The following is a 25,993-nucleotide window of genomic DNA, read 5'->3' as shown; positions in this document are numbered from 1 at the left end:
GACCCAGGTTGATTCCACCCACATGGCAGCTCACAGCTGTCAATAACTCCATTTCCGATAGATCCAATGTTCCCCTCCTCGGCCTCCACAGGCACCGGGCACACATATGGTGCTCATACATACATGCAGGCAAAAACCCACGCACATAAAATATTTAAATATATACCAAAAATAAAATGATAGGGATGGAAAGATAGTTCAGTAATTAAAATCTATCTTTTAATTTGTTGCTCTTGCAAAGGATCCGGGTTTGATTCCCAGCATTCATATGGTAGCTCATAAGTATTTATAACTCTAGTTCCAAGGGATCCAACAGGCATACACATGATGCATATACATGCATTTAGGTAAAACATTCATAAAGTAAATAAATCTTTAAAAAAAACAAACATTGCAGAGGAATGGAGGAAGATGCCCAATGGTGATTTCCTTCTTCCATAAACATACACATAAACATATATTCATGCATCCTTCATATACATGCACACAAAAAAGACTTTCAGTTGATGTCAAATAAGCAAAAACACACATAAAAATCTTTTGGGAAGCATATTTTAACAAAAAAAGATTAAGAACTGGCATCCATACTGCTACTTCCTTTTCCTGTATCCAAGGTAGGCATTAGTAATCAATCTTAGCACTATGATCGGCTGTATCATCACATCTCAATTCCTCCTACCATATATTCCCAGAAGCCACACCAACAGATCAGAACCACGAAACCCAGTGAAATGTTTATCCCTTGGCATCACGAGCTCAAAGCCGTAATGCCATTATGGAGATCCTAGCAGGCCCAGACAAAGCTAGGTCCCCAGAGTATAATCCTGGGGTCCTGATTCAGCTCAGTTACCCAAGGATTGTGTATCAGCTATCAGTTCCCCAGGCAGCCTCAAACTGTTGTTACTCCCTGCCCTTCCAGGACTCACATTCATTGTGGGCAAGGAAAAGTGTCAAGGGAAAGGAGCGCCCATGCAGGGCATGGGCCACATGGTTCATGCTCTCTATGGTCTGGGACTGGCACTCAGCTGGGCTGTTTTTTTTTTTTTTTTCAAGGGACTTGTGCCTCCCACTCTCCTACTTGGCACCCCCAGTTCCTCTTTTGCCTATTTTAGTTCCCTGAGGCTCCCACTATAGCCAGGTCAGCCTTGGGGTGCTGCTCCAGCTCACACTCAGGAAACCATTTTCCAGGAGGTAGCCTATTACCAGGACCGAGATTATCAAAGATGACCAGCCCTCTGCAGTCCTCAGCCTAGCTGCCTCCTCCAAGGCATTCCTGAGGGGAGCAGTTCCTGAAGGACCAGCCTCTGCCCAGGCTCTCAGCTACCTCATACAGGGAAAATACTGGTCAGACAGAAGCAGGGTAGCCCCAGGACTGCTCTTTGGAGAAGCTGATTTGAGACACACTGTAGTACTCCAGCAGGGCCTGCTGGGTCTACAACAGCCAATAGTGGTCCTTTGGCTCATCAAGACGTCCTTGCTGCATCAGAAACCTTTCCTACTGGTTCCTCCCATCCCAATCCCAAGGAGAGCTTTTCTAGAGACAGGCAAAGCACCCCCTGATTTCTGATATACCTCCTAAGGATGAATTAGTTCTTCAGAACATATGACTTCTCTTCCTAGGCTCCTGCTAATACCAGGAGTCCAATATGGCTTGGAAGACTACAGGGCTCCTTCCTCCTCCTGGAAGCTCAGTTTCCCACTGCGTCTCATCACCACGCAATTCCCCCTCCCCCCACAGGGCAGGACATCTCCATTCCCAACCCCCAGACCCTGCCCCTCCACAGCAGCAGCCAGGTGGTAGGACCCAAGTTCATGGATGTAGACAGAGCCTGGACCACACAAAAACTGCATCAAAAACAGGAAACCATGAAGCTGACGTGCCTGCGCTTGCAGGGTCCAGAAGCTAAGAGACTAGAGCCCTGCAGAAGGAAGCTGAAGCTGGGCAGGAAGTGAGTGGCTGTTCTGCTGGGGAGGTTGGGGGGCTCCTCCCCTTTCTACAGAGCAGCAGCCAGACAGGGGCTCGAAAGTCAAATTCTTAGAAGACATCTGGGTGGCAAGGTCTGAAGCTTGGGGCTGGAGACAGGCCAGCCTCCTCCAGGGGACAGGCTATACTCATCTTATAGCTGATGTGTGTGTGTGTGAGGTTTTTTTTCTTTGACAGAGGCCCCAAAACAGCTGGCACTTCCCCCACTCCAGCCTGGTGCCCCAAAGGCCAAAAGAACAACACACTCTATCTATAGTAACTGCATAGAGTCTACAGCAACAGATGGGGTGGAAGAGGGGACCCTGGGGACAAAAGAGGAGTCATGGCTTTGGTGTCCTGACTACCCCAACACTCCTGCGATGATACAGAGCCTTCAGGAACTCCAAGCCCCAGACATAGCTGGCATCCCACAGGGGCCTATGCTCTTGGACCTTACCAGACAACCTGTCCGAGTTCCCAGCAGGTAGCTTACTGCTGTGATCCAGCCTGGAACTGTTCTCTGTACCCCTACCCATTTGTCCGCAGGCAAGAAGTGGGTTTCTTCCTGCCCACAGGCCCTGGGTATGAGCTTTCCTACCCAGGCCCAGTTCACTCCTGCCAGGGGAGGCTGCAGGAAGAGGGGGGGGATTGCAGCTTTTCCATTGATGGGGCTACCATCCCACTGGAGGCTGAAGGGCGATTTGCCCAGCCTCACCCCTTCTCACTCTCAGACATCAGCTGCGCAGTTTCTACCTCAAAGGGACTGTCTTTCCTGTTCATGCTTTAAATCCTTCATGAAGGATTCTCCTTGTGTGCCTGGGTCAAGCCAGACCATGGAGATAGGAACCAAAAGCAAGATCAGATCAGGGACAAGCTCTTTTATGTGCCTGCAGGTCACCCTGAAGATCAGTGGTCAGGGTTGGAAGGATCCCCAGGCCCTAGATGCCCCCATCCCGCGCCCTCCCTGCACCTGCTATCCCCAGGGCCTTAAAGCTAATGCAAACCATTCCCTCTTTGCTGTGTACAGCTGTTGCCACGTACTGTTTTTAATAGCATCTCTTTCACACCAAGAAGTGGCCCAGTATAGATAGGACATCATGGAGGTCACCTTTGTCATTGCCCCACTGCTCGGTGATGAGGACAGGAAGGCCGGTATCCCACCTTCCCCATCTGCCCTCACCACCCTTCGTGTACGACGTGGCTCAAGACACAGTGGCAATGGACACAACATGTACTTCCTGTTTCAGAGCCTCTGACCACTGAACTCTGTGGACTGCCATACAGGCCATGAGAGCCCAGAGTCACTTAAACTGTTGACAGACCCTCAAATGGCTGGCAGGCTGTTGAGGAAGATCCCCTCATGGGGCATAGGCAAGCCACGCTCCAGAGTCTGGGGGATAGAGTCAAGCCAACAGAGCATCCTCAGACAAAACAGCAGGTCAACCAACATCCACAGTGGGGCAGGAGTCTCTGATAGCTTGTGTCCCTTGCCTCAGAGGGTGGCAAGGTGGTTACCTCATCCCATCTGGGCCGCTGGTTCCCATGAAGAAAGGCTGCTACCAAGCCGGACACTCTGGGACTTCTTAAGTCATTTGGCATCTGTGCTGGCAATGTGAAGTCTCTAGGGAGCACTGGGCATCCCGAGATCTTGAGAACAGCAATGAGCATTCCAGCATCTTCTCCCCACCCCGCCCCAACCCCATGTAACATCCAGAAGTGGTAGCCTGGAGGGTCCATGCATCTTGTAAAGCAAATTCTAGACTCAGATCAGGAGAGGGGAGGCTGGGGTCACTGCCTAAAGGTCTGTTTAAAAGGCCAGCCATAGAGCAAATGCACCTGCCCCTAATCCAGGTACCGTTGTCCGTGGTCCCCAAGCTGGTTTAGATGACTTCAGAGTTAGGGGAGTCAGGGACTGGATCTGTAAAAGATAGGACAAAGAAGTGAATATGGGGAGGTGCCTGCATCCCCTTGTTCAATTCTGCACCATGAAGACTCCCCAATGTTGGGGGGGCCCTGCAGAGCCTGCAGTTCTAATGTTTATTAGTCAGGGTACTGTAAAATCTGGTGACACTCACCTAGGGATGGAAAGAAGACATCCCCAGGGCCTGGAGGAGACAGAGGTGTGCCGGGGTCAGAGAGCAGATGCCGTCCTGATTCTGAAGGTTGCCGCTGGGCCACATAGGACAGTGGGGGTCTGGTCTTTGCCTCGGGCATCCCCTGGAAGGGTGGGGTGTTCTCAAAGCCTGGGTTTTCGATACCTTGGGCGTTGCTGCCAGAGAAGCAGAATTAGGGGTGGTCAGTGCCACTCAGAGAACTTCTATCCTCCCTGCCTCCCCTTTATTTTCTTCTCTTTCTAGCTGGGACAGGGGTGGCCTGTGAAAGCCTTTCAACTCCAAGGTTCTAGTAGGATCACTGGTAGACCCTCCTTTGGCATATCTGAGATGCTGTCTCCTTCAAACACATTGTAGGACAGGGACCAAGCTTCTGGAGGTGACTAATTTCTAAAACCCATCCAAGCCAGCCCAAGGCCCAAGCACAGATAACATTGTCTTGACTGTCCGTCTCTGATCCCTCTCCCTCAGAGCAGCCATCGACTTGTTCATGCCTGCTCAGCCTGAGAGCTTTCTTGTGGAATGCCGAGCACAACCAAGCCATCCCCCGTGCATTGGGCTGGGCCTGGGTCATGGGTCTCCTATGCATTTGTAATGTCTGCCCTAGCCAACTACTTCTGCTCCTGCTCATCCTCAGCCAGGGTGGCCACTGAGACCCAAAGGTGCCCACTAAAGCACTTCCAAGCACTTTCCAATCAGGGCCTAGCAGGGGTAAAGGTGGCACACAGAGCAGCCCACCAGGCCACATGTGCCAGATGCTGCTCTGATCAACTGTGTCTTGCTGAGCCGGGGCCCCATGTCACACAGAAACACCCCTTTCCTGATGTCTGGGTCCCAGAAAGTTTCTCAAAGTCACTGTGGGCCTTACCTGTCCATCGTCACCAACTCCTGGGCACCTACAGAGAGACAGAAAAGCTGGTCACAGGAAGGAAGCCTTCTGCAGGCCCCACCCCCTGCACTAGGAGCCCGTACGTTTCCCTGAAGAGTCCCGAGTTCCATGTGTCTGTCTAGCAGGTGGACGCAAGGCGCAGATGCCTTTGTGTACCAGTGGAATACGTCTGCCTTTTCCACATGTGGGATGATGTTTGGCCCCAGGCTTACACTTTTCCCTGCAGCCTGACAATGTCACAACTTGAGAATCTAAGTTTCAGCCAAAGGCCAAGTCCCCACATGTGCTGACAATCACTTCCTATCAGGAAGTTTGCCTCTCTGGTCTTAAGTCACAGCTTGTTGGGTAGAGGGTTCAAGGTCAGCTCCTAAGATTAGAAGGTCCGTTCTTTCCTCGATCTCTCCATCACATCCTATCCTTTCTGTCATTTTCTCCCCCACAAGCCACTACCATCCTTGGGGTCCCCCTAAAACTGCCCATCATCCAAATGCAAAGACACTAACTTCCCTCTTTCCTTGCAGCTCCCCACAGCCTCTCACAGATCCTTCTTATAGGAGGAGGTTTGCATGGGGAAATGGCCTGGGGGAGGGGCATCGGCAAGACAAACACAGGGAAGTTGCACAAAGTTCCTGAAATCTAGGTCACTTCTGCTGACAGAGTGACTCTGCGTGTCAGGCTGCGTGGGCCAAGCCCGTCCTTACCACTTTGCTCTGGGGTAAAGATGGAGACCTCCACTTTAGAGCTGAGGGATGCCGAGCTGCCCGTCTCCAGGCAACCCAGCCCCCAGCCCAGCACTCAGGAGCTTTCTGCCCAGAGTGCACCATGTCCTAGGAGCTAACCTGCTGCTGGCCTTCTGCAGCCCGAGTGCTGAGGCTTGCTGGTTGCTTCTGGTTCCCAACACCCACAAGCTGCTACTCTGGGGTCTGTATGGATCAGTGACTCCCCAGACACCACGGCCTGTCCTTCAGAGCTCTGTTTGTCTAGGCATTAACACTTCTGACATGTGTTTCTGTTGTAAGTCAGAAGTCACAGGATGGATTTGGGGACTTCCATTCGGAGGCAGAGAAGAGACTTGGAAGTATCTGCTTTAGAAGATAATTTTGGGTTTTTTTGTTTTTTGTTTTTTTCAAGACAGGGTCTCACTATGTAGTTCTGGCTGCCCTGAAACTCACTATGTAGAACAGGTTGACCTCAGAGATCTGCCTGCCTCTGCCTCGCGAGGGCTGGGATTAAAGGCGCGTGCTAGGAGATAAATTATTGTCCCCATGGGGGCTGGAGAAATGGCTCAAAGGTTAAGAGCACTGACTGCTCTTCCAGAGGTCCTGAGTTCAATTCCCAGCAACCACATGGTGGCTCACAACCATCTATAATGAGATCTGGTGCCCTCTTCTGGCATGCAAGCATACAGGGAAGGAATGTTGTATACATAATAAATAAATAAATCTTTAAAAAAAAAAATTATTGTCCCCTTTCCTATTACTGTACGTGAGACATCCTTACTCTGGGACAGGAGCATGCTACAGGACAAGGCTGTTCTCCACAGGCACTCAACTAGCCCATTGTCATCACAGGGCTAGTCTCTAAGTTCAGGTCACACGCTTTCCTGGGACAGATGGGAAGTTGGAAGCCAGTGTTTAGACTGAAGGTATATGGTATAAGTGAATGGCGCCTGTGTCTTCAGAACCCCACATGAATGGTAACACACATCACATGGGCACACACACGCACGCACACACACACACGCACACACACACACGCACACACACACACACACACACACACACGCACTTCAATCTTTCCTCCAGCCATCTCTGTTCCACTAGGTCCCACGAGCACAATGGGAACCCTGTAGATGCCCTGCAAGAAAGATCAGGCCCAAGAAAGGCTGCATGAAGCTCCCAGCACACTTGTAGCTGCCAGCCCAGAAGGGTCTGCTTCCCAGTTCTTGGTCCCATCTGACCATGTGACCATCTGACCACGTGACCAGACACTGCCGTGGTCTGGGCAAAGGGAAGAGAAAACAGAAAGCACCTGGGAATCCATCCGGAACCTAGCCTAACTCGGTATCTCCCCGGCTGCCCCCTCTGCCATTTCTCCCCTTCCAGAGCCCTGGGTTCCTCCTTCACTGTAATCTGTCACGTGCTCCATGCTGCCCCTTTAGGGATGCCCACGGGCAGGCTGTAGTAGGTTTAAAACTGGAAGAAACCTTCTGAGAGGAAGGGTGAGGTGGCCACAGCCCACAGGGGCTCACTGGGGGCCTCCAGGAAAGAGGGTAAGGGGATGGCAGGCTGATTGAGAGGTGAAGGGGAGGGCAGAGGAAATCTGGTGTGACCTGGTGACAATAGTCTTCCCTCAATTACCTTCTGCAGCTAGGCAGAGGGAGGAAGTGCAAGAACAGAGCTCCCCCTACCCACCGGGCTCCCACCCCTCAGAGAATGTCGGCTGAACAAGGCTCATAGGAGAGTCTGGGGCATACAAGGGGCCTTGTCACCCAGAAAAGGGATGAGACTGGTGTTTGTGGCCATGAACTTGAAGCCTGGCTCCGCCGTTTATTTGCAGTGGGTTTCGTTAGGCAAGTCAGGGAACGCCCCCCCCCATCCCGGGCAGGTCAGGGACACCCCCCCCCCTTGCCCCTTAGCCTCGATTTGTCCATCTGTAAAATGAGGACAGCAATGGCCCCTATTTGGGGTGCTGTGGTGAATAAGTGAATCACAGATGTGCCTACTTGGCACAGTGCCTGGCAGGGTGACCCCAGCAACTGGGGGCCACCTCAGCTCTGCGTTCCCAATGTCTTATGGCATTCGGCTAGTTAACGTGCAGAGTCTGAGCTTGTGTCTGTGGAAGGAAAGGGACAACTGAAGCTCCAGCTGAAAGCTCGGCTCGTTCTCACATCCCAAAACTTGTTTCTATCCCAGCAACTGCTGCTCATTACAAAACAAACCCACCCAGAGACACAAGCAGGTCTCTAAGAGATCTCAGAGTGGCAGCATCCTTATAAACCAGTTTGAGCTAGCCCTGTCATTCAGTGTGGTTCCCTACTCATTCATATGGAGTGCCAAGCCAGCCCTGCCTGGGCACCGAAGCCGCTGGCAGACATCAGGACCAGAAGGAAAGGCATATGTAGGTGCCCTTCTCTCTCAGCCAGAGTCGGCTCCTTGCAGGGGTGCAAAAAAAAAAAAAAAAAAAGTGGGAAAGGCCTGTGCAACCCTCATGTCCCATGCCTTCCCTGGCCTCGCAGCCAGGAAACCCCATCACCATCCCGGCCTAAGGTACTTACGGCGGTGAGAGGCCACCTGCCTCTGCTTATAGACCAGCAGCAGGATGAGCGGCAGGCAGAGGATCCCCACGATGCAGGCACCCGTGGCCAGGGCGGCAGCTGTGATACCTGGGAGGACAAAAGCAGCAGACATGAGGGTCCCCTTCTCACTTCTCCTGTAGGGAAACTGAGTCACAGAATGACACACACACACACACACACGCAGAGGTGGTCAGATTCTATTAGATGGGAGAAGGGAGCTGGGCAGGAATGGAATCCACACAGCATTTGTGGGAAGAGTCCCAAGCTCTGTGGGTACAGACTCTGGAGGTATGCATGTGGGCCCGGCTACCCCCAAAGGCTTAGGGCACCTTTGTAAAGCCACCTTGACTGCAGTTCCCTTTATTACAAGGGGCACCCATTGCAGAGAAAGCTTAGTCTCCATCTGGAGTCAGGCTCTTCATAGGAAGATGATGAGGCACTGGAAGAAGTAATTGCCAGGACTGGAGAGATGGCTCAGAGGTTAAGAACACTGGCTGTTCTTCCAGAGGTCCTGAGTTCAATTCCCAGCAACCACATGATGGCTCATAACCATCTGTAATGAGATCTGGTGCCCTCTTCTGGCATAGCTGTATGTATACATAATAAATAAATGTTTTTTAAAAAAGTAGTTGTCCAAACCACACCCATGGTTTCAGAGCAGACAGGATGAGAGGCCCAGGCATCCGGGTCCCATATCCATACCCTTAGTTACCTGAAGAAGCCAGGAACATCTAGTGACCTCCTTTCAGAGACAGCCCTGTATCCCCCACCCCATTTGCTTTTAAAGATGAATGTCTTACTGCAATGAAGACAGAATACTCCAGCCTTACCAGGCATGATGGTGCACGCCTTTAATTCCACTTTGCACTCAGAAGGCAGAGGCAGGTGGATCTCAGTGAGTTCAAGGCCAGCCTGGTCTACAGAGTGAGTTCTAGCAGTCAGGACTACATAGAAAAACCCTGCCTCAAAAAATAAAAACAAACCCTCACCCATCCTTTGAGAGGATCTTTGATCTTTCTAGGGTGAGAACCCTGGAAGCTTGACCCCATGATCACGCATGCACATGTGCGCACACACCAGTTACAAGAGAATAAAATTTGCCACAAGAATTAGAGAATTGGGCTAGGGGTGTAGCATTTGGCTAGTGTGCATAGCCCCTGAATTCCATTCCCGGCACTCGAGACAGGAAGACTAGAGAAATGTCCTTTAAAAAAAAAAATCTTTAAATAGCCAAAAACAAAGGGGCTAGAAAAATGGCTCAGTCGGTAAAGTGGTTGCTTTTCAAGCACGGTCACCTGAACCTTTTTTAAAAGCCAGGTATGGTCACATGTAGCTGTCAACTGAGGTGGTGGTCGGGGTCTGTGGAGATGGGAGAATCTGTGGGAATCACTGGTCAGCCAGTTTAGCCTAACTCAAAAACTTAAGCAGCGAGCAATTAAGGAAGATACCCAACGTCAACCTCTGGTTCTGCATGTCCACATAACACACATGCACACACAGAAATGTAAACACATTTTTAAAAAAGTCTCTTCCTTCCCCTCAACCTGGAGCCCCTCACAGCCCACAGTCCTCCTCTATCTAGATCTGGTCTTACCTTACGGGAACACAGAATGTTCTCCCGACCCCCAAACATAGTTTGGATATCTCCCTGTCTACACAGAGACCCACTTCATTCTTCCCAGGGCTCTGTTATATACAACTTGTCCCAAATGGATGGAAACATCCCTGTCTGGTGGGGACGTTTACTTCCATTTTCAACAGTCCTCATACTGCAACAAAGAATCCTTGGGCTCAGATTTCTGCTCTCCCGGGCAGTACATCTGGACCTAAGCACTTAGCATCAAAGCACTGAGCCACAGACCATCCTGTGCGTATTTTCTCCTAGGCTGTTGCAAAATCATCTCGGAAAGGGCCATGGCACTGCATGAGCCCCATATCGTAGGGGGTTGGTTTATTTCAGTCCGTCTGCTGACTCCAGGAGTTTAGCTGGGAACAGACGAGCCCTTGGAACCACAACTAGAGTAAGGCCATTTCCTTCCCAATTTGAGCCTTTCTCTCTGCCAAAGCATGGCTAGGATCTCTTGTCACAGTATCGGGTTCACCTCTAGAGAGCTCTAGGAGCCGGATGTGCCGTGGTCCGTTTGCTGTCTCTGCACTTTATTTGGGAACAAAGGCCATTTTGATCCCACTGTCAGGCTAAGCAATGTGGAAGCATAAATGGGCTCGCAGTGAGGTGTATGGAACCGAGCAGACCATTGGCAGGCACTTCAGAAGTACCCATTGGTATGGAAACAGTACCAATTGCTAGGCGAATTTCAAAGGACGTTCCAATCCACAGGAAAGCGGCATCCCTGCCGGTTTTAATGCGGCTGCATCTGAACACGGAATATTGAAAGTGAAAACGGTCCATAATTCATGCCATTCAATGTGGCTAAACCCCATCCAAGGACCTTACTGTGGGCAACCTGAGAAGCTGGCTGCAGAAGCACTCTTCTCTCATCCCACAGTTACTAAGCAACGCGTGGTGCACTTAGCCAGGTGCTCACAACCTGCCTTGGAGATTTGGCCAGGACCTCCCTGCCTGACCCTCTTGTCTGCAAGTGGCAATCCTGCCCTCTACAGTTTCTTTGGTTTCACTTCCAGAGCCTGTTTCCTTATACGCTGGGCTTGTCCAGGCTACTGTTGGGGCAGGCTCTAGAGGTATGTATGCAGGCCCGGCTGCACCCCAGAGGCTTAGGACATCTTTATAAAGCCACCCCGACTGCGGTTGCCTTTACTCCAAGGTGGCACCCATTGCAGAGAAAGCTTAGTCACCATCTGGAGCCATGCTCTTCCTGGGAAGGGGATGAGATACTGGCGGAAGTAGTTGCCAAAACCACCCCCACGGCATGTGCCAGGTCCTCTCAGAGTAGGCAGGATGGGAAGGCCCAGCTTGCTCAGTCTACATTCGGGGCCTGCCAGGTACCCTGTGGGTGTGTGCAAATGAGGCTAAGGAAAGCATCTGGCATATCCTGCTGTATACAGGATGGGAAGGGTACAGAGACGGGCTGCCCCACCCTGTCCCGATCTCAGGGGAAATCCACAGCCCCTCGGCAATGCCTCGAAATGTCAGCCCACACCTTGGGCAGGCTCCTTCCTCTCCCCAACACTTCCTCTTACCTGAAACGCTCTTGGACTTGGTCCTGGTTTAATCTAAGCTCTACTCTCTACAGGGTAGCATTTAGCTACTCAGACTGGAATTAGAAAAGGGGAAAAACAAAGAGCTTGCCTGGAAGCATCATTAACAGGCCCAGCGAGTGCCGCGGTTGAGCGCTTGTGTATGAGAGTTGAGGTTGGGGCCTTCCAGAGTTAATGAAGGACAGGGAATCGTGCTTAGCAGCTGGCCCTGGGGCCTGTTTAGCAATGGCATGGGTGGCCAGGCAACGATTCTAGAAATGGGTTCAGAAACCCACCTGTGTGTACCATCAGTTCCCATCCCTTAGCACAGGGACGGACGAGTTGCCTTGGGATGTTAGGCCTACTGTGCGTCAAGAGGAAATCGGTACCCACCCCTCCGTGGTGATGGAGCTACCCTTGCAGACTGGTGGCTGAGTGCTCATCGCAGTCTTCACCCCCTCCCTGCTGTTTTGTTCTCCAGCTCCCTGGACCTGAGACACAACGCGGTTCCCATCCCATGTCCTAGGTGACATGTGCTTAGATGACGTAACATGACGCAGGTAGTCCCGTTCCTCCATAGAGAAGCGATGCAGAAAGCGGTAGTGCTCCCCAGACTCCACACACACTCCCAAGTGTCTACCCAGGAACCAACTCAGGTTTAGTGGCCAGTGTGGAGACTGCATGAACCAGGAATGTGGAAGGGGACATCCGAGGTCACCAGTCACCCCCTGCCCTCAATAACCACAGTGGGATGGAGCATGTTCTTTTGGTCCCCAACAAGACACTTCACTGGACAATAGCTCAAGGAAGCCGGAGCCAGAAAGCAATGTCACAGCTCCAAGAATTGGCAAGGGTTTAAGACATCGAAACCCAAGGGCGGAGATGTGTGGAAAAGAAGGGTGAACCACCTTGGAGGGCAAGTTTACACTTCCACCTCCCCCCTTGCGTTTTTCTTCTAGAGTCTCGGGACTAGGAAAGTCCCCAACCTCCTTGGCCTGTCCACTTCACACTTCTCCAGCGCTCTCCCCTCTACCATCTTGTGTCTCTGTTCCCCCAAGACTGAAAACATACGGCTTCTTTCCACAAAGTCCCGTTGAAGTCGGGTGTAGGGGTTCACACCTGAAATCCCAGAACTCCATAGGCAAAGGCAGGAGGATTTGCTGCAAATCTGTTCTACATAGCAAGTTCCAGGTCAGCCACGACCTGCCTGAACCCTCATCCCCACGACATGCCGGGCAGTAGCAGAAGTAGCAGTTTGCAAAGAGATTCTTGAGGAAGAAGCGGGGCTGGGGTGATTGCTCAGAGTGAAGGAGCCATGGGGAAGTGACCATCGCCCATGCCCCACCGCTCTGTCCCTCAAACACATACATGTGGGCACACAGTGTGAACTCTTTGGTGGGAAGGAAGAGGATGCTCAGAGGGGAAGTGAGGACAGCACCGCGGCTTGGTGCTGAGGACACACTGGAGCTCAGCAGTGTGTAGCAGAAGGGCGTGAACCAAAGGCCTCCCTGCCACACTGGTGTGGCTGGCTCTCACTCAGTTTTGTACATGGTGGGGTTGATGGTTGGTTTGAAAATATGTGTAATTTGACTAGAAAGTTGCTTTGGTCTTTGAGGCTTCACGCAAGGCTGTTGTTCGGCTGGCTCAAACCCTCATGCATGAGGTCAGGGTCAGGGTTTTCCCTTCTGCCCCTCCAGAGCCTAAGCAAGAGCTAGATCACACTAGATGCCTATGCCTGATGAATCTATAAATCACAGCCCTCTTTTTGTGGAAGTGGAGGGCACTCTAAGACATGTCCCCTTGCCTACTGTATATGCCACAGGGCATTCGCCAACAGACCTCTATGTGCCCAGCCTCCCTGAGAGCAGAGCCTTCCAGCTCTCTCTCGGCCAGCACCGGGGCTGCCCTGCACGCTGCATGCCCAGTCCCCTTCCACGTGCACAGAAGAAGGACTGTGAACAGAACTGGACAGGCTACAGTCACAGGCCTGCTGTGCAACTGGGAAGTGTGAGCATGTGTCACCTCTGCCAAGTGGGAATGGCAATCCGTGCTTCACAGAGCAAGCAGTGGCAGGGGCTGGGGCTTCTGGGGCCACAGTCAAGAAGGAGAAGGAGAATAGAAGAAGCAGCAGAGAGAATGGGGTCTGTGGGCGTATGGTCCCGAGGTGAGAGTCCAGAACAGGGTCCAGGCCCACGGTCAGTACAGAAAGAACAGAGTGCCCAGAAGAGACAGGGGTGGCCATCCTTACTGTCACTCTCCTGCTCGTTAGACGGGTATGCGGTGCACGTCGATGGTGAGTCTTTGCCTGTGGGAACAAAGAGAGGGCTATTAGGCAAGTGTGAGGCTCGTGGGGTCATGGAGGTTGGTCCAGGCTAGCGACTCCTCTCTTGTCATAGGAATCCATGCTAATGCGTGCCTGGCAATACTGGCCCCTGGAGTCTGTACACCTATGCATGTGTGAACACATGCAAGTGTGAGCATATGAGCATGCACGCACACACAGGCATACACACACACATGCACACACACACACACACACACACACACACACGTGCGCACGCGCACGCGCGCGCGCATTTTCTTACCCTGGATGTTCTCATGCCACCTTCTAAGGCAAATGGGTACCTACTGGTACATCTCGATTCAGTCAGGTCTTGCATTCTCAACTGGGCAGACAGGCCCAGTTGAGAAGATACACACCTCACAGTTGAGAATATACACACCTCACAGCCATTTAGCCATGATCAACTCAAACTAAGTACACGGTCAGCCGCCCTATGGCCTACATTTTCTCAGGAGCAGAAATGCTACCCTCTCACATGAAAAGGTCACTCTGCCACAAAAAGAGGCACACACAAGGTAATCACGTGTCTGCACCCACTCCTTACACAGCCAACATACCCTTGAGGGCCACGCCACCCACAGTCTCATAGTCACGTGGCAGAGATGCAGACACCTCCTCCCCACACCCCCAGCCATAGGTATTTGTACAGAACGCTCACCTGTCTGTACCTGCAGCTCCATGTACCCGTAGAACCGTTGGTCTAGGTGGTGGTGCTTGATTTCTAACACCTGGCAACAGTAGACGCCACTGTCCTGCAGGGTCACATGGCGTATGGTAATTGAGAAGTTACCGTGGTGGTCGAAAACTAACTCAAGCCCATGGGCCTGAGCCTGGTCGTGGCTGGCATTGGCTGTCTGGTGGCTTCCATGGTGTGGACGAAGGTGCTGGGCCGTGAAGTTGCGTATGGGCCGATGTTCTTTGCACACTTGAACCTCACTTCGTGAGCTGAGGTACCATATCTTGTAGAAGGTCGTATCGTGCCCTTTGGGCACAGAGCCCAGGATCCTGCAGGTGAGGGTGACGTTCTGCCCTTCAGGACACACGTACAGAGAATACGGGGTGGTGACCTTGAAGCCCGCCGCCAGACCTGCTCAGAGGAAAGCCTCTGTCAGTCACTCCCCAGCTGTAGTTGACACCCTGGGAAAGTTCACTGACCTCCTGAGCCTTGGCTCCTTGCTTAATACACGCTCCATTCCAACCTTCACGGGAGGAAGGGGAGAAGATGGGGGCAGAGGAGGGACTTGAGCCAAAGAACAAACTAGCCAGCCAAGATAGGGCCTTCTTCCAAGTAGAACATGAACCTTGGTTCCAGCCCCATTGCAGGCAATGGCTCCACCTTGGACATTTCTCCCCTGCATAGGAAGGAGGTCCAAAGAAGAATGAATGATCTTAGTCTTTGGCCATGCTCCTAGAGAGTACCAACATCTTCTGCTCACCCCGACTCCTCAGCCAGGCCACACCTTCTTCCAGTTCCTCCTCACTGAGCACTAACCAATACCTGCATGGACAGGGCCAGTGCCAGGTACCATGTCTCTACTTGGGAGCCAGTGACCCAACTGAACAGACAAACCTGCGCTCATGACCCTGTGGGCAGAGGCCAGCCAGTGTCTGGGTTTCAGAGACTTGGGAGGGAAGAAATGCCCTTCCAGGGACAGGCGTGGCCCTTCTGGAAAAAGGGATGGGTCTTTGGACTTTGAATGAGACTTCACAAGTGAGCACTTCTACCTAGGCATGATAGTAGGAAAGCAGGGACACTCAGAGCATCTGAGGGACAGGGATACATGACAGGCCCTCATCCATGCACCTCATCCATCTTCCCTAAGCACATAAAAAATCCTCTTGCCCCATCTCAACCCCCAGTTCCTCTGTTGCTCAACCTGATGAAGCATGAAGGCATGTTTTTTGTTGTTGTTTTTGTTTTGTTGTTTTTTAGACAGGGGCTAATGTATCCTGGGTTGGCCCCAGACATACTATGTATCTGAAGATGACCCTGAGCTAATCTTCCTCTCTCTACCTCTCAGATGGTGAGGTTTTAGACATGTGCCACCAGCCCAGCACAGGGTCTCACACCCAGGGCTTCATGCACCGAGCCACATCCCCAGCCTGGACCCAGTTTTTTGAGACCAGAATCTGAGCCAGAGCCCCTGCTCCACTCCCTAACTATGTGAGCCTGTTCCCCCACCACCACCCCTGTGAAGAGAATGGCATTCGCTACAGCACAGGCTGGGAGAAGAAAGGTGGGGTGCAGAGGGCTCTGACATGAGAGGGGCTCTGGTCAGCACACCTTAGCATTGCTTTGCTTCTCATTCATGTTGCAGGGACTGCAGGTGATCTGGTGGTCAGGGGAAGAGGGTTTAGAATACAGAGAGCGTATGAATGGAGGGCCGGAGTCCTCGCTCAGTCAGAAAAATGTTCGCCTCCAAAACATGAGGCCCTAGGTTTGGATCCCTAGAACCTTAGAACGGGCCTGTAATTCCAGTGATGGCGAGATGGGAGGTAGAAAGAGGTGGATGCCGAGAACTTGCTGGCCAGCCAGCCTGGACTTGATGATGTTCCAGAGCAATGAGAGACCCTGTCCGAAAAGGTAGGAGGGACACCTGCCACTAAGTTTATTTATTATGTATACAACATTCTGCCTCCATGTATGCTCGCACGCCAGAGGAGGGTGCCAGATCTCATTACAGATGGTTGTGAGCCACCATGTGGTTGCTGGGAATTGAACTCAGGACCTCTGGAAGAGCAGCCAGTGCTCTTAACCACTGAGCCATCTCTCCAGCCCCTGCCACCAAGTTTAATGACTGGAGTTCAATCTACATGATGGAAGGAGAAAAACAATTCCAGTTCCTGCAAGTAGTCCTTTGCCTCCACACATATGCCATGAAGTGCACATACACACACATGCACCCACACACAAAATAAGTACGTAAATGTTCTACAAGGTGCATAGTGACACCTGAGGGTGTCCTCTGACCTCCATACACTTGCATCCACATGTGCGCACACAAACTCTCTCTGTCTCTGTTGCTGTCTCTCTCTCTCTCTCTCTCTCTCTGCCCCATCCAGAGGTACCACCTGGACCTCCTCTTCTGAGGCTCCCTCCCTGCTCTCAGAGCCCAGGACCATTGGTACCAAGCTGGGATCCCCTAAAGTTCTCACAGCCCAGCCCAGTGCAAAAGGCAGCAGCCTGGCGTGACTTCTGGAGTTGAACCAGGACACCCTGGAGTCCAGTGACACTGAGTCATCAGGCTGAGCGTCAGGCTTACTGGAAGACAAAAATAAAAACATCAAGAGAAAAAGTGGGTGTTGAGGCCTGGACAGGAATCATTCGCACGAGTGTCCTCAAAGTGTTCTCTCTGTTATTCAAGAAACACTTCCGAGGACAGGGGCCAAAATCCAACGGAATGGAGAAGCTGGCTTCAAACCCTTCACCACAAAAGTCTGAAAGACAAGTAGCAGCTGATGATCTAGTACTGAAGGGCTTGTGTATGTACAAGAAAGTATGAGGGGGACAATGATTGCATGGCCCCAAAGAATGCCCGTAGGGGAGGAGCGTTAGGCCTACGAGGTAAGGAAGACAGACAGACATTCCAGAGCCAACCCCCAGCTCTGCTCAGACACAAAAGAGATTTCTGGAATGCTGTTGTCAAGGTGAGTGCAGATCTCAAACCTTCTTTGGGGAGATACCATCTCCTTTTCAGGCAGTGGCAGGCCCAGGAAGGGAAAGTGGTTTGGCTGAAGTTTGCAGAGATTCTGGAGACCTCGTGTAAAACACACTTCCCAGAACACGGAGAAGCAGTGACTATGCCCAGGAGTCTGTGTTGCATGTGACGGCCCAGGAGAGGAGGGTTGGATTCTTCCCCCTTCGTTAGTGAGGAGACCAACTCCAGAGACAGGGTCTTGCTTGCTCGCCATCCCACGGCAAGGGACCGCTGGAGACTAACTTCAATCCAGGTGTGTGTACTGTCGCAAGCCGGGAACTCCCCTCCAGCCTTCAGACTTTGCATCTAATTCTTAAAGTAGGGTTCTGTTGTTGTTATTATTGTTTGGAATTGCTAACATTTAAAAAGGCATGGATTCATGGCTCTGGAGAGTTTGCTCAATAATTAACAGTACTGGTTGTTCTTCCAGAGGACATGGGTTGAATTCCCAACACTCACATGGTAGCTCACAACTATCTCTAACTCCAGTCCCCGGGGGATCTGATGCCCTCTTCTGGCCTCCTCTGACATGAAGCATGTATATAGTAAACATATATATGCAGACAAAACTTCCATACCCATAAAATAATTTTAAGTGGGGATTTAATAGGAAAATTTTAACTCCCAGTTTCTCTTTGAAACAGTGAACAGCTGGCTAGGTCTCTGGTTTTATCCACACCTACCCAGAGTTTCCCTTACAGGCCTGTATAGACTGCATATGGCCGCTAAACCCTGGCTCTGCCAGATACAGGAGGGGGCTACCTAAGGAAATTGTTTTCCCCAGGCATCCACAGAGGGAGCCATACCTCTGCCCTACCCCTGCAGCCACACAGCTGCAACCCCAGCCTTCTTTCTCCTCTGCTCAATACCTCCAGCTTGGGAGCCACCACCATCCAGGCAGCCAAATTCAGTTCTTCAGCATTTGCCTAGCGCACATCCCCTGGGGGCTATCAGGAGGGCAGGCAGAGCAGAGAAGACCAGAGGTGCAGGCCTGCAATGGCTCAGGGACACAGGACAAATGGCAAGACACTTAGAGGCCAAAGGCGTGGATGAGGGGGGACTCACGTGTGGCATGAGTGTCCCCTGAATTGCGGGGAGACGTGGCAGCGGGGGGGAGGGGTGCCAAGATGAGAGCTGTCAGAGCCCAGGCAGTGGTACTTCCTGCTCAGGTCTGCACCAGAGCAGGGGGAAAGGATCCATTTCATTTACAAGGGGCCATGAAGAAAAGAGAGCAGGGTTCAGAGAGTGCAGGAGATTAGGGGGAGGGGCTTGGCTCCACCCCACCCATCCACGCTGACTTCTCATTCCCAAGATCACCAAAACCTCTTCCTGAGTTAGAGGGCTGGAGAAGCATCCTTGGATTGGGGTTAGGTTGGAGGGTGTTCCTATTTTAGGCTTGAAGGTCAGGTAAGAGTGGGCAGAAAAGACGGGGTTTGTCCTGAACAGTGGGGCCAGAAACATCCCTCATGTCTGAAGCTCAGAGCAGGTCCCTGGGGAAACACTCTGGCACACAGAAAACAGCACACGGGCATGCAGTAGGGCCTGGGCACATACCTGCGTATACACACACACTCTTGGGCCTCGTGCAGCCCGACTGGAATTATAATTACTTGTCGGGAGGATGTTGCTCAATGTCCGCTGCAGAGCCCTTAGGCCACCTGGGTTATTGTCAGAGACCAGGAAAGTGGGTGGGGAGGAAAGCTCCTGACTCTAGGGTAGCCAAGTTCACATGAGACAGGAAAGTGTCTCAAGCCCTGGCCTGACCGTGTACCAGTGAGGAACACGGCCTTTGGGGACAGGTCCCCTGAGCCCTCACCTTGTCCTATTTGCCACTGAGTAAGACCACCCTGTACATGCAGGAGGGATTCTGTGTGAGCTAGGAAAATTTCGGATCTGGGGACTGCTATCACTCTGTCCTAAACAGCAAGATTCCTGGGCCCTGGGGCCTCCTGGGCTAGGCCTTTGCTATGTGGACCTATGTAGCTGCCCTTGAGAGAGTCCCGTGTCGGAAGCCCTTCAGCTCTGCTCTCAGGTCCACTTCTTTTTACTTTTATTGTTTTTAATTGTGTGTGCGCAGAATAGCATGATAGGTGTGTGTGTGTGTGTGTGTGTGTGTGTGTGTGTGTGTATGTACACATGAATGCAGGTATCCACAAAGGCCAGAGCTGGAGCTGAGATTATAGACAGTTGTCAGCTGTCTGGTGTGAAGAATGCTGGGAACTAAACCCAAGCCCCCGGGAAAAGCAACAAGTACTCTTAACCCCAAACCATCTCTATAGGCCCCTCAAGTCCACTCTTTTTTTTTTTTTTTTTTTTTTGGTTTTTTGAAACAGGGTTTCTCTGTAGCTTTGGAGCCTGTCCTGGAACTAGCTCTTGTAGACCAGGCTGGCCTCAAACTCACAGAGATCCGCCTGCCTCTCTCTGCCTCCCGAGTGCTGGGATTAAAGGCGTGCACCGCCATTGCCCGGCAAGGTCCACTTCTTATATGTTAGGCACTTTATTCTAATGTGGGTATAATCCCCTATTCCGTGTATTTCAGGTCTTAAAGAATTATTGCTATTATTTGTACTTTTGTCGGGTTTCTTGTTCGACTGGGTCTTAGGGGTTAGTTGGTTGGTTTTTGGGTTTTTGAGAAAGCTTTTGGCTATGAAACTCCTAGTCTAAAACTCCACGTAGCCCAGGCTGGCCTTGAACTTCTGATCCTCTTGCTGCTGCCTTCTGAGCGCTGCATAACAGGCAGATGCTCATCCTCCTTTTCAAGATAAACTGCCTGGAGAAACAGAGTGAGTTGCTTGAGGCTCCTGTGACTGAGCTGAGACACACACCTTCAGCAGGCAGACAGGAAGAGCTCTCCTTCCAACCACCCTCCCAGGGTGGGTGGAGCCCACATTTCATCTTTCAGCTGACCCCAAGCTGACCCCTAGACTCAGAACAACTGTTTCTTCTACTCTTCGGACCCAAACCAGAACATTCTTTCATTCCACAAATATTTAGCAAGATCTTAACATGAGTCGGGCTCAAGGCAGAGGCTGTGGAGCTCAGGGCTCCCCAAGGGAACAGCCCTGGCTGCCTTTCCTAGCCATGGCATCCAGCTACAGACGACAGAGCACAGCCTCTGCCGGAAAGTTTCAAAGGCACTCTTCCTCGGCATCCTCTCCCTCCGGTCTTGTTTTTGAGGCCGTCACCTCTTGCCACACACCAGGCTCTGTGGGCGTACAGGGGATGGGTGTGTGTGGGTGTGGACAAGCTTTTGTATTATATTTTTTTCTTGACAGGAGCTAGCTTTACCCACAGTCACCAAGGCAACCCCCCCACAGAAGTTTTGGAGGTGGGTCCAAAGTTTTGGAGCTTGATTGGTCAGGTCAGGAAAGCCCCACTCAGACAGCTGAGGTCTGTCCAGCTGTTAGCTTGCCAAGTAAACAATTATTTGACTGTCTACAGTTGCTAGTCTTAAACTGAGGAGAGAGATGGGAGCTCTGGCCTCCCAGGCATGGGAACAGGTCCCAGCTCAGAGGCTCCATTTCCCAGATGGTCTCCAGGTGCCTGAAGGGAAAGGCTGGGCTATATCATTACAGTAGGAGGGAAACAGAGGCAGGGTCCAATCCAAACCCAGAGGAAGTGCCCCAGGGTGAAGGCTGCAGGCTGAAGCCAGCAAGTCTGTGCAGAGGGTTGTCTAGCTAGGGAGGACAAAGGGTATCTCAGATGTGTTTATTGATCCCTGCCCCAGCAGGAAGTGTCCATTCACATGGACCAAGGAGGCTGGGAAGGGGAAGCAGGGCTCTATGGGAGGAAGCCACACTTCCAGCACCTTGGGAAAACGGCCTGCATCCAGGGATAGAGGCCCTAGTCACTGTGCCTCCTGGGGAGTGGTGTGGGCAGTGGGCCAAGGCCCTGGCTTGGGAAGACTCCTCTGAAGGATTCCAACCCTGACTCAAGGCCTCTCCGAGGAGGACTCAACCTCATGGCCGCTACAACCACGGGGACTTCCTAAGATCTGATTCCATCCATGCAAGGGGCTCCCTTGGTAGGATTGTTCTAAGCACACAGATACGGACTTGTTATTTAGTTAATTCCCAAGCCTGTGGAAATAGGAGCTTGGGTTAGGAAGCCAAAACACAAAAGAAACCTGTCTACAGTCTCAAAGAGAATATGTTGTGTACAGAATTCTAACCCCAGCCTCTGGGAGCAGATGTTGTCTCTAGAAACCAGAGGCAACCAGAGATTGGCTCCACCTCCTTCCCACAGATGGACAGCTGACCTAGCCAATGAGGGCTTAGTTTGCCTGGCAGCATTAATAACTCAAGTAGTTTTACTTTTGATTTTACATTAAAGAACACGGAATCATAAAGAGAGACATTTGGTCCCCGTTCAGTCTTCTCTTAGCCCCGATTCTATCAAAGAGAAAGTCAGAGCTGATGCCACTATATCATCAAAATGTCCTTTTTTTTTTAAATTTTTACTTAATTTATTTCTACAAAGAAACAGCAACAGGCTTTACATGCTGAGTCTGGTTCAGCTTAAGTTTCCAACTAACGTTTAATTCCCTTATTTGGCTTGCCAGTGGGGTTCTTTTATATGTTCTATTTGTGGCCGATGACACCAGCTTTCCACTTCGTGACACTGACTTAAAATGTCCTTTAAAATTTTTACTTTAAAGAAAAGTGTAGATTTAAAGGAAAAACAAGTAGGTAAATGTTCGTCAGATATTACGTACAGGTGATGAGCAAACGGACCCAGAATGCACCAAGGGGAATTACCCTCCCCGGAGAGCAGCGGCCTTCTGCAACTATATGTCACCCAGCCTGTTCATGGCTCGGTTGGGGGAGGTGTGTGCTTGGGGCCCCATGGTGAGGGAGTAGCTCAGGCAGGACTGGCCCCGGGGGGCCTCCTTTAGAAGCTGAGACCCTAGATAGAAAGGCCGGTGGGAGGGCTTGGTTTGTAGCCGAACACAGCAAGTTCATGACTGAATGACTGATGGCCCTTGCTTTGCTCTGGAGGTGGTCAACAGAGAATGGGCTGAATATGCAAACGGAATGTGAGAGAAAGCCCACAGATAAGCCCACCCTAGGCCAGGCTGGCTGTTGTGGCCTCATCTCTAGAGGACTTAGGAAGAAAACCACAGGCACCCCATGGCCATTCAGACTCTTTTGTTGTTGTTGTTTTGGTTTTTTGAGACAGGGTTTCTCTGTAGCTTTGGAGCCTGTCCTGGAACTAGCTCCTGTAGACCAGGCTGGCCTCAGACTCACAAAGATCCGCCTGCCTCTGCCTCCCAATTGCTGGGATTAAAGGTACCTGGCCATTTCAGACTCTTGGTCCAGACGGGTATCTAGACCAACCTGGGCATTCTTCAGGCATTAGGAGTCTAGGAAATAAATTCCCAGTGATATTTTCCCATTGCCTCCTATGTCCTGGACGCTCATTGGGGGCTCTGTAGGCAGTAAAAACTCAGAAAGCCACTGGAATGGAGTCCCCAGAAACCAGGAGAGGACCCACTACCAACATCACAAAGACCAGGCATCATGGGAAGCTTCGCCCATCGGCTCCTTCACACAGCTGTGTCTAAGGGAGGGTGGATCATTGCCCTGTAGTATAGATGGAGACTTGATCAAAGATACTAAGAAGCTTGCCCAGCTCACAGAAGGAAAGTTAAGATTTGAACACAGGTCTGACTATGACACAGTTAAGCTAGAGCTGGAGGAAGTTCTGCCATGCAGCTATACCCCAAACCCCTTGCTTAAACATCAGGAAGGCCATGGTCCAACCAGTCCTTCAAAAGGGATCCATAGGTGTCAAAGCCAGTACTAATTTTTGGCAAAGGCCAATAGTTGCCTTTGAACCTAGGACCTCAAGTTCAAGACTCAGCCAGTACCAACAGGCCACATGGGCCCTGAGAACCCTCTGTTTCTCCTGCTTGGGCCTAAGATCCTGTAGTATCCTGTAGCTTTCATCTGGTACCCCTTTCCTAGATCCACATCAGGGAAGCGCTGCCTTGCAGCCAGCCTAGCTCAGTACTCATAGGAGTTTCTGGCCCATGGGCATCCCATAGCATGGCCATCTCTAGTCTCAGGCTGCTGGGCTTAGATTTCCTAAGAGCTGACCACTACCGGTCAGAGGCTTGCAGCACTGAGTTTACTCAATAGGGCTTTGCAGCCTTGTTTACCATGAAAGGGAAGACAACTGCCAGTCTCCCACACCAGTGCCTGTGTGAAAGGGGCTCCTGGGTCAGACTGGGGACAGGCAAGGTAGTAACTTCCTCAAACCTTAGGAAAGCTGTGCAGAAGAGATCCTGTACCACCTGGGGGCTGCTGGCTCCTGACTCCCAGGGCAACCCCAACCCCCACTCCCTCCACCCCCATCTCAGCCCATGACAGGCTAGGAAAGGAGTGTGTTCTGTGTGCTCCAAGTGCCTCCTAAGCTCTGACCTCCTGAAGTCCGTCCCCTGCCCCCTCCGCAGACTCCCATTTCACCCTGCCCCAAATGCCATTCTGCCCAAGGGAACCCAGCACCTCAGCCGAGTGGTGAGTGTCCTCAGCCCCCACACCTTCTGACCACCATGTCTGCTATAGGAAAGAAAAGGATGCATGATTGTGTTTAGAACCGAGGTTATAGCCAGCACTGAGGTCAGAGCAGCTCCAGACTAAAATACTCCTTCATCCCTTTCCTGAAAACCACCCAGAACCCTAATGACCTCCCTGAGGTGAACCATGGGGAGGTGGCCCTCAGCTCACCAAGTAGACTGAGTAGCCAAAAGCCATGGCTGTGCAGTCTTCTGGGTTTGGAGGCACAGTAGGGTGCGGATTCCCAGCTCCCCTCAGGGCCTCTTTGCTGCTGAATGTTCTGCAAGTTGTGCCCCTCTACTCGGAATCTCTGGGACTTAGTTCCCCAAATTGGGGCAAGAAAGTGGGCCTCGGGGAGTCACTTGAGGGGAAGATGGTAGCCTTCAGTATATACAGTACTGGTCTTCCTGCCAGCCGCTGTCCCCCATTCCTGAAAGCCATACCGTTCAAGGAGCCTTGACCTTAGTGCTGGGCCTGTACCACCCCATCCCTGCCTCAGTCTCTCCCTTTGAGTGTCAGGGAGCATCCAGGCCAGGGCTCATATTATTCTGTCTGTAGGGTGTGGGTGCCTTCTTCCTTATCAGAGGTCCAGGCCTGCCTCCCAGTGTTGATAAGAAGTTCTCTGTCTCTCCTCCCTTTCCTTATGTCAACTTTCTACTTTCTTTTCTGATCGGTCCATTGGTTCCCTCTGGCGAGCCCACCACCTCCACCCGGACACGACTGACCCTTTCTCCAGCTTGCAGAAGCTACTTGTGCCCTGGATTTTCTGAGCAGGGAAGGATGGGGCAGGCAGTCTCCAAGGGACACCCTTGGCTACCACTTGGCCACCTATCAGAATACCCCCTTGTTCTTTAAGCTCTTCTGCTCTGGGCAAGTAAGGACCAGGCTCTGGGGAACATCTGTGTCCTGGGACAAGGTAAAAACTGGGACGCTGGATTTTGGAAGTGACACCTCCCTGTGTGTGGTTCTTCAGGGAGTGTCTTCCCCAGTACTCCATACTGGCTGCTCAGCAGCAATTTGGCTAAATGGCAAGACTCACTGATCACCCAAATGGGTCATCAGAATTTCAGTACAGAGCAAGAGACAAAACTGCCCAGATCTGGGAGTGCCCATCAAAACTCATCCAAGAGTGTCAAAGGGAAGGGGTACTGGGTTACAGCACCACACCCCCCAAGCCCTCTGAGACTGTGGAGCAGGAAGCCAGGGAGATTCCCCAGGTGTCAAAAGCCAGTCAACAACCACTAAAGAAGCAGGGTGACTCTCTCCACGTCCCTTTCCTGCCTTGCAGAAGCTCTTCATGACCCCTGCTCTGGGCTCTCTGGGCAGGGAAGTGTCTCAGGCAGTCCCCTAGAGACACCTTTGCCTGCAGTTTTGGCAGCTGTTAGCACCCGACAGATGTGCTCGGCCACCACTACACCCTGCTAGGCTGTCCCAGCAGCCCCAGAGCAGCGGTAGGGTGGGGATCACCGCAGGCTGAGGGGATTCAGGGCACTCCCATCCTGCCTGGGTCCCTCCACCCTACCCGGCTGTACTCCCAGGCACTCTTCCCCTGCGCCCCGCCGCCAGCAGACTTTACCTCTAGATGCAGTAAGGAAAAGAGCGAGGAGCAGGGTCCCACAGCGCAAGCCGCAGGCCTCTGGGACCGTGGGGACACCCATGTCGCCGTCGAGCCGAGCAAAAGCAGACACAGACTGCTGGGGTGCGCGTGGAGCAAGCGGGGCTCCGGGAGTGCAGGGATCCTGCTGTACACACCGCCTGCCTGAGTGAGTGCGTGCGTAACCCTCGCCAGCTCCCCGCCCAGCAGCGCCCCCGAGGGGCGGCGGACGGTACTGTGTCTCCAAGTAGATAGACGTGGCAAGTGTCCAACCAGCCGCTTCCCTCTGTAAAGACCTTTCTACTGTCTCTCTCGGTGCTTTTCAGAGATTATGCATGCATACCATGCACACTAAGGAATGAATCCCAGTCTAACCCGGCCTG

General features: G+C 51.9%; 2 protein-coding genes across 5 annotated transcripts in view; one reads left to right on the top strand and one right to left on the bottom strand.

Moving 5' to 3' along the window:
• The window catches only part of Cdh23 (cadherin related 23), a 331,360-nt gene that overhangs the window by 268,834 nt on the left and 36,533 nt on the right, over positions 1 to 25,993 (top strand). The gene's annotated exons all lie outside the window — the stretch shown is intronic.
• On the bottom strand, positions 301 to 25,777 carry Vsir (V-set immunoregulatory receptor). Its single transcript, XM_038342227.1, has 7 exons — positions 25,593 to 25,777; positions 14,420 to 14,848; positions 13,666 to 13,722; positions 8,241 to 8,348; positions 4,943 to 4,970; positions 4,039 to 4,232; positions 301 to 3,881 (listed from the first exon to the last, which is right to left on the bottom strand). The coding sequence occupies exons 1-7, from the start codon at positions 25,672 to 25,674 to the stop codon at positions 3,844 to 3,846; spliced, it is 936 nt and encodes a 311-aa protein (XP_038198155.1). The 5' UTR covers positions 25,675 to 25,777; the 3' UTR covers positions 301 to 3,843.

This window comes from Arvicola amphibius, chromosome 9 (assembly GCF_903992535.2).
Source record: "Arvicola amphibius chromosome 9, mArvAmp1.2, whole genome shotgun sequence".
NCBI classification, from domain to species: domain Eukaryota; kingdom Metazoa; phylum Chordata; class Mammalia; order Rodentia; family Cricetidae; genus Arvicola; species Arvicola amphibius.
Note: the sequence above shows the minus strand (reverse complement) of the source record. Positions and strands in the feature narration are given on the sequence as shown.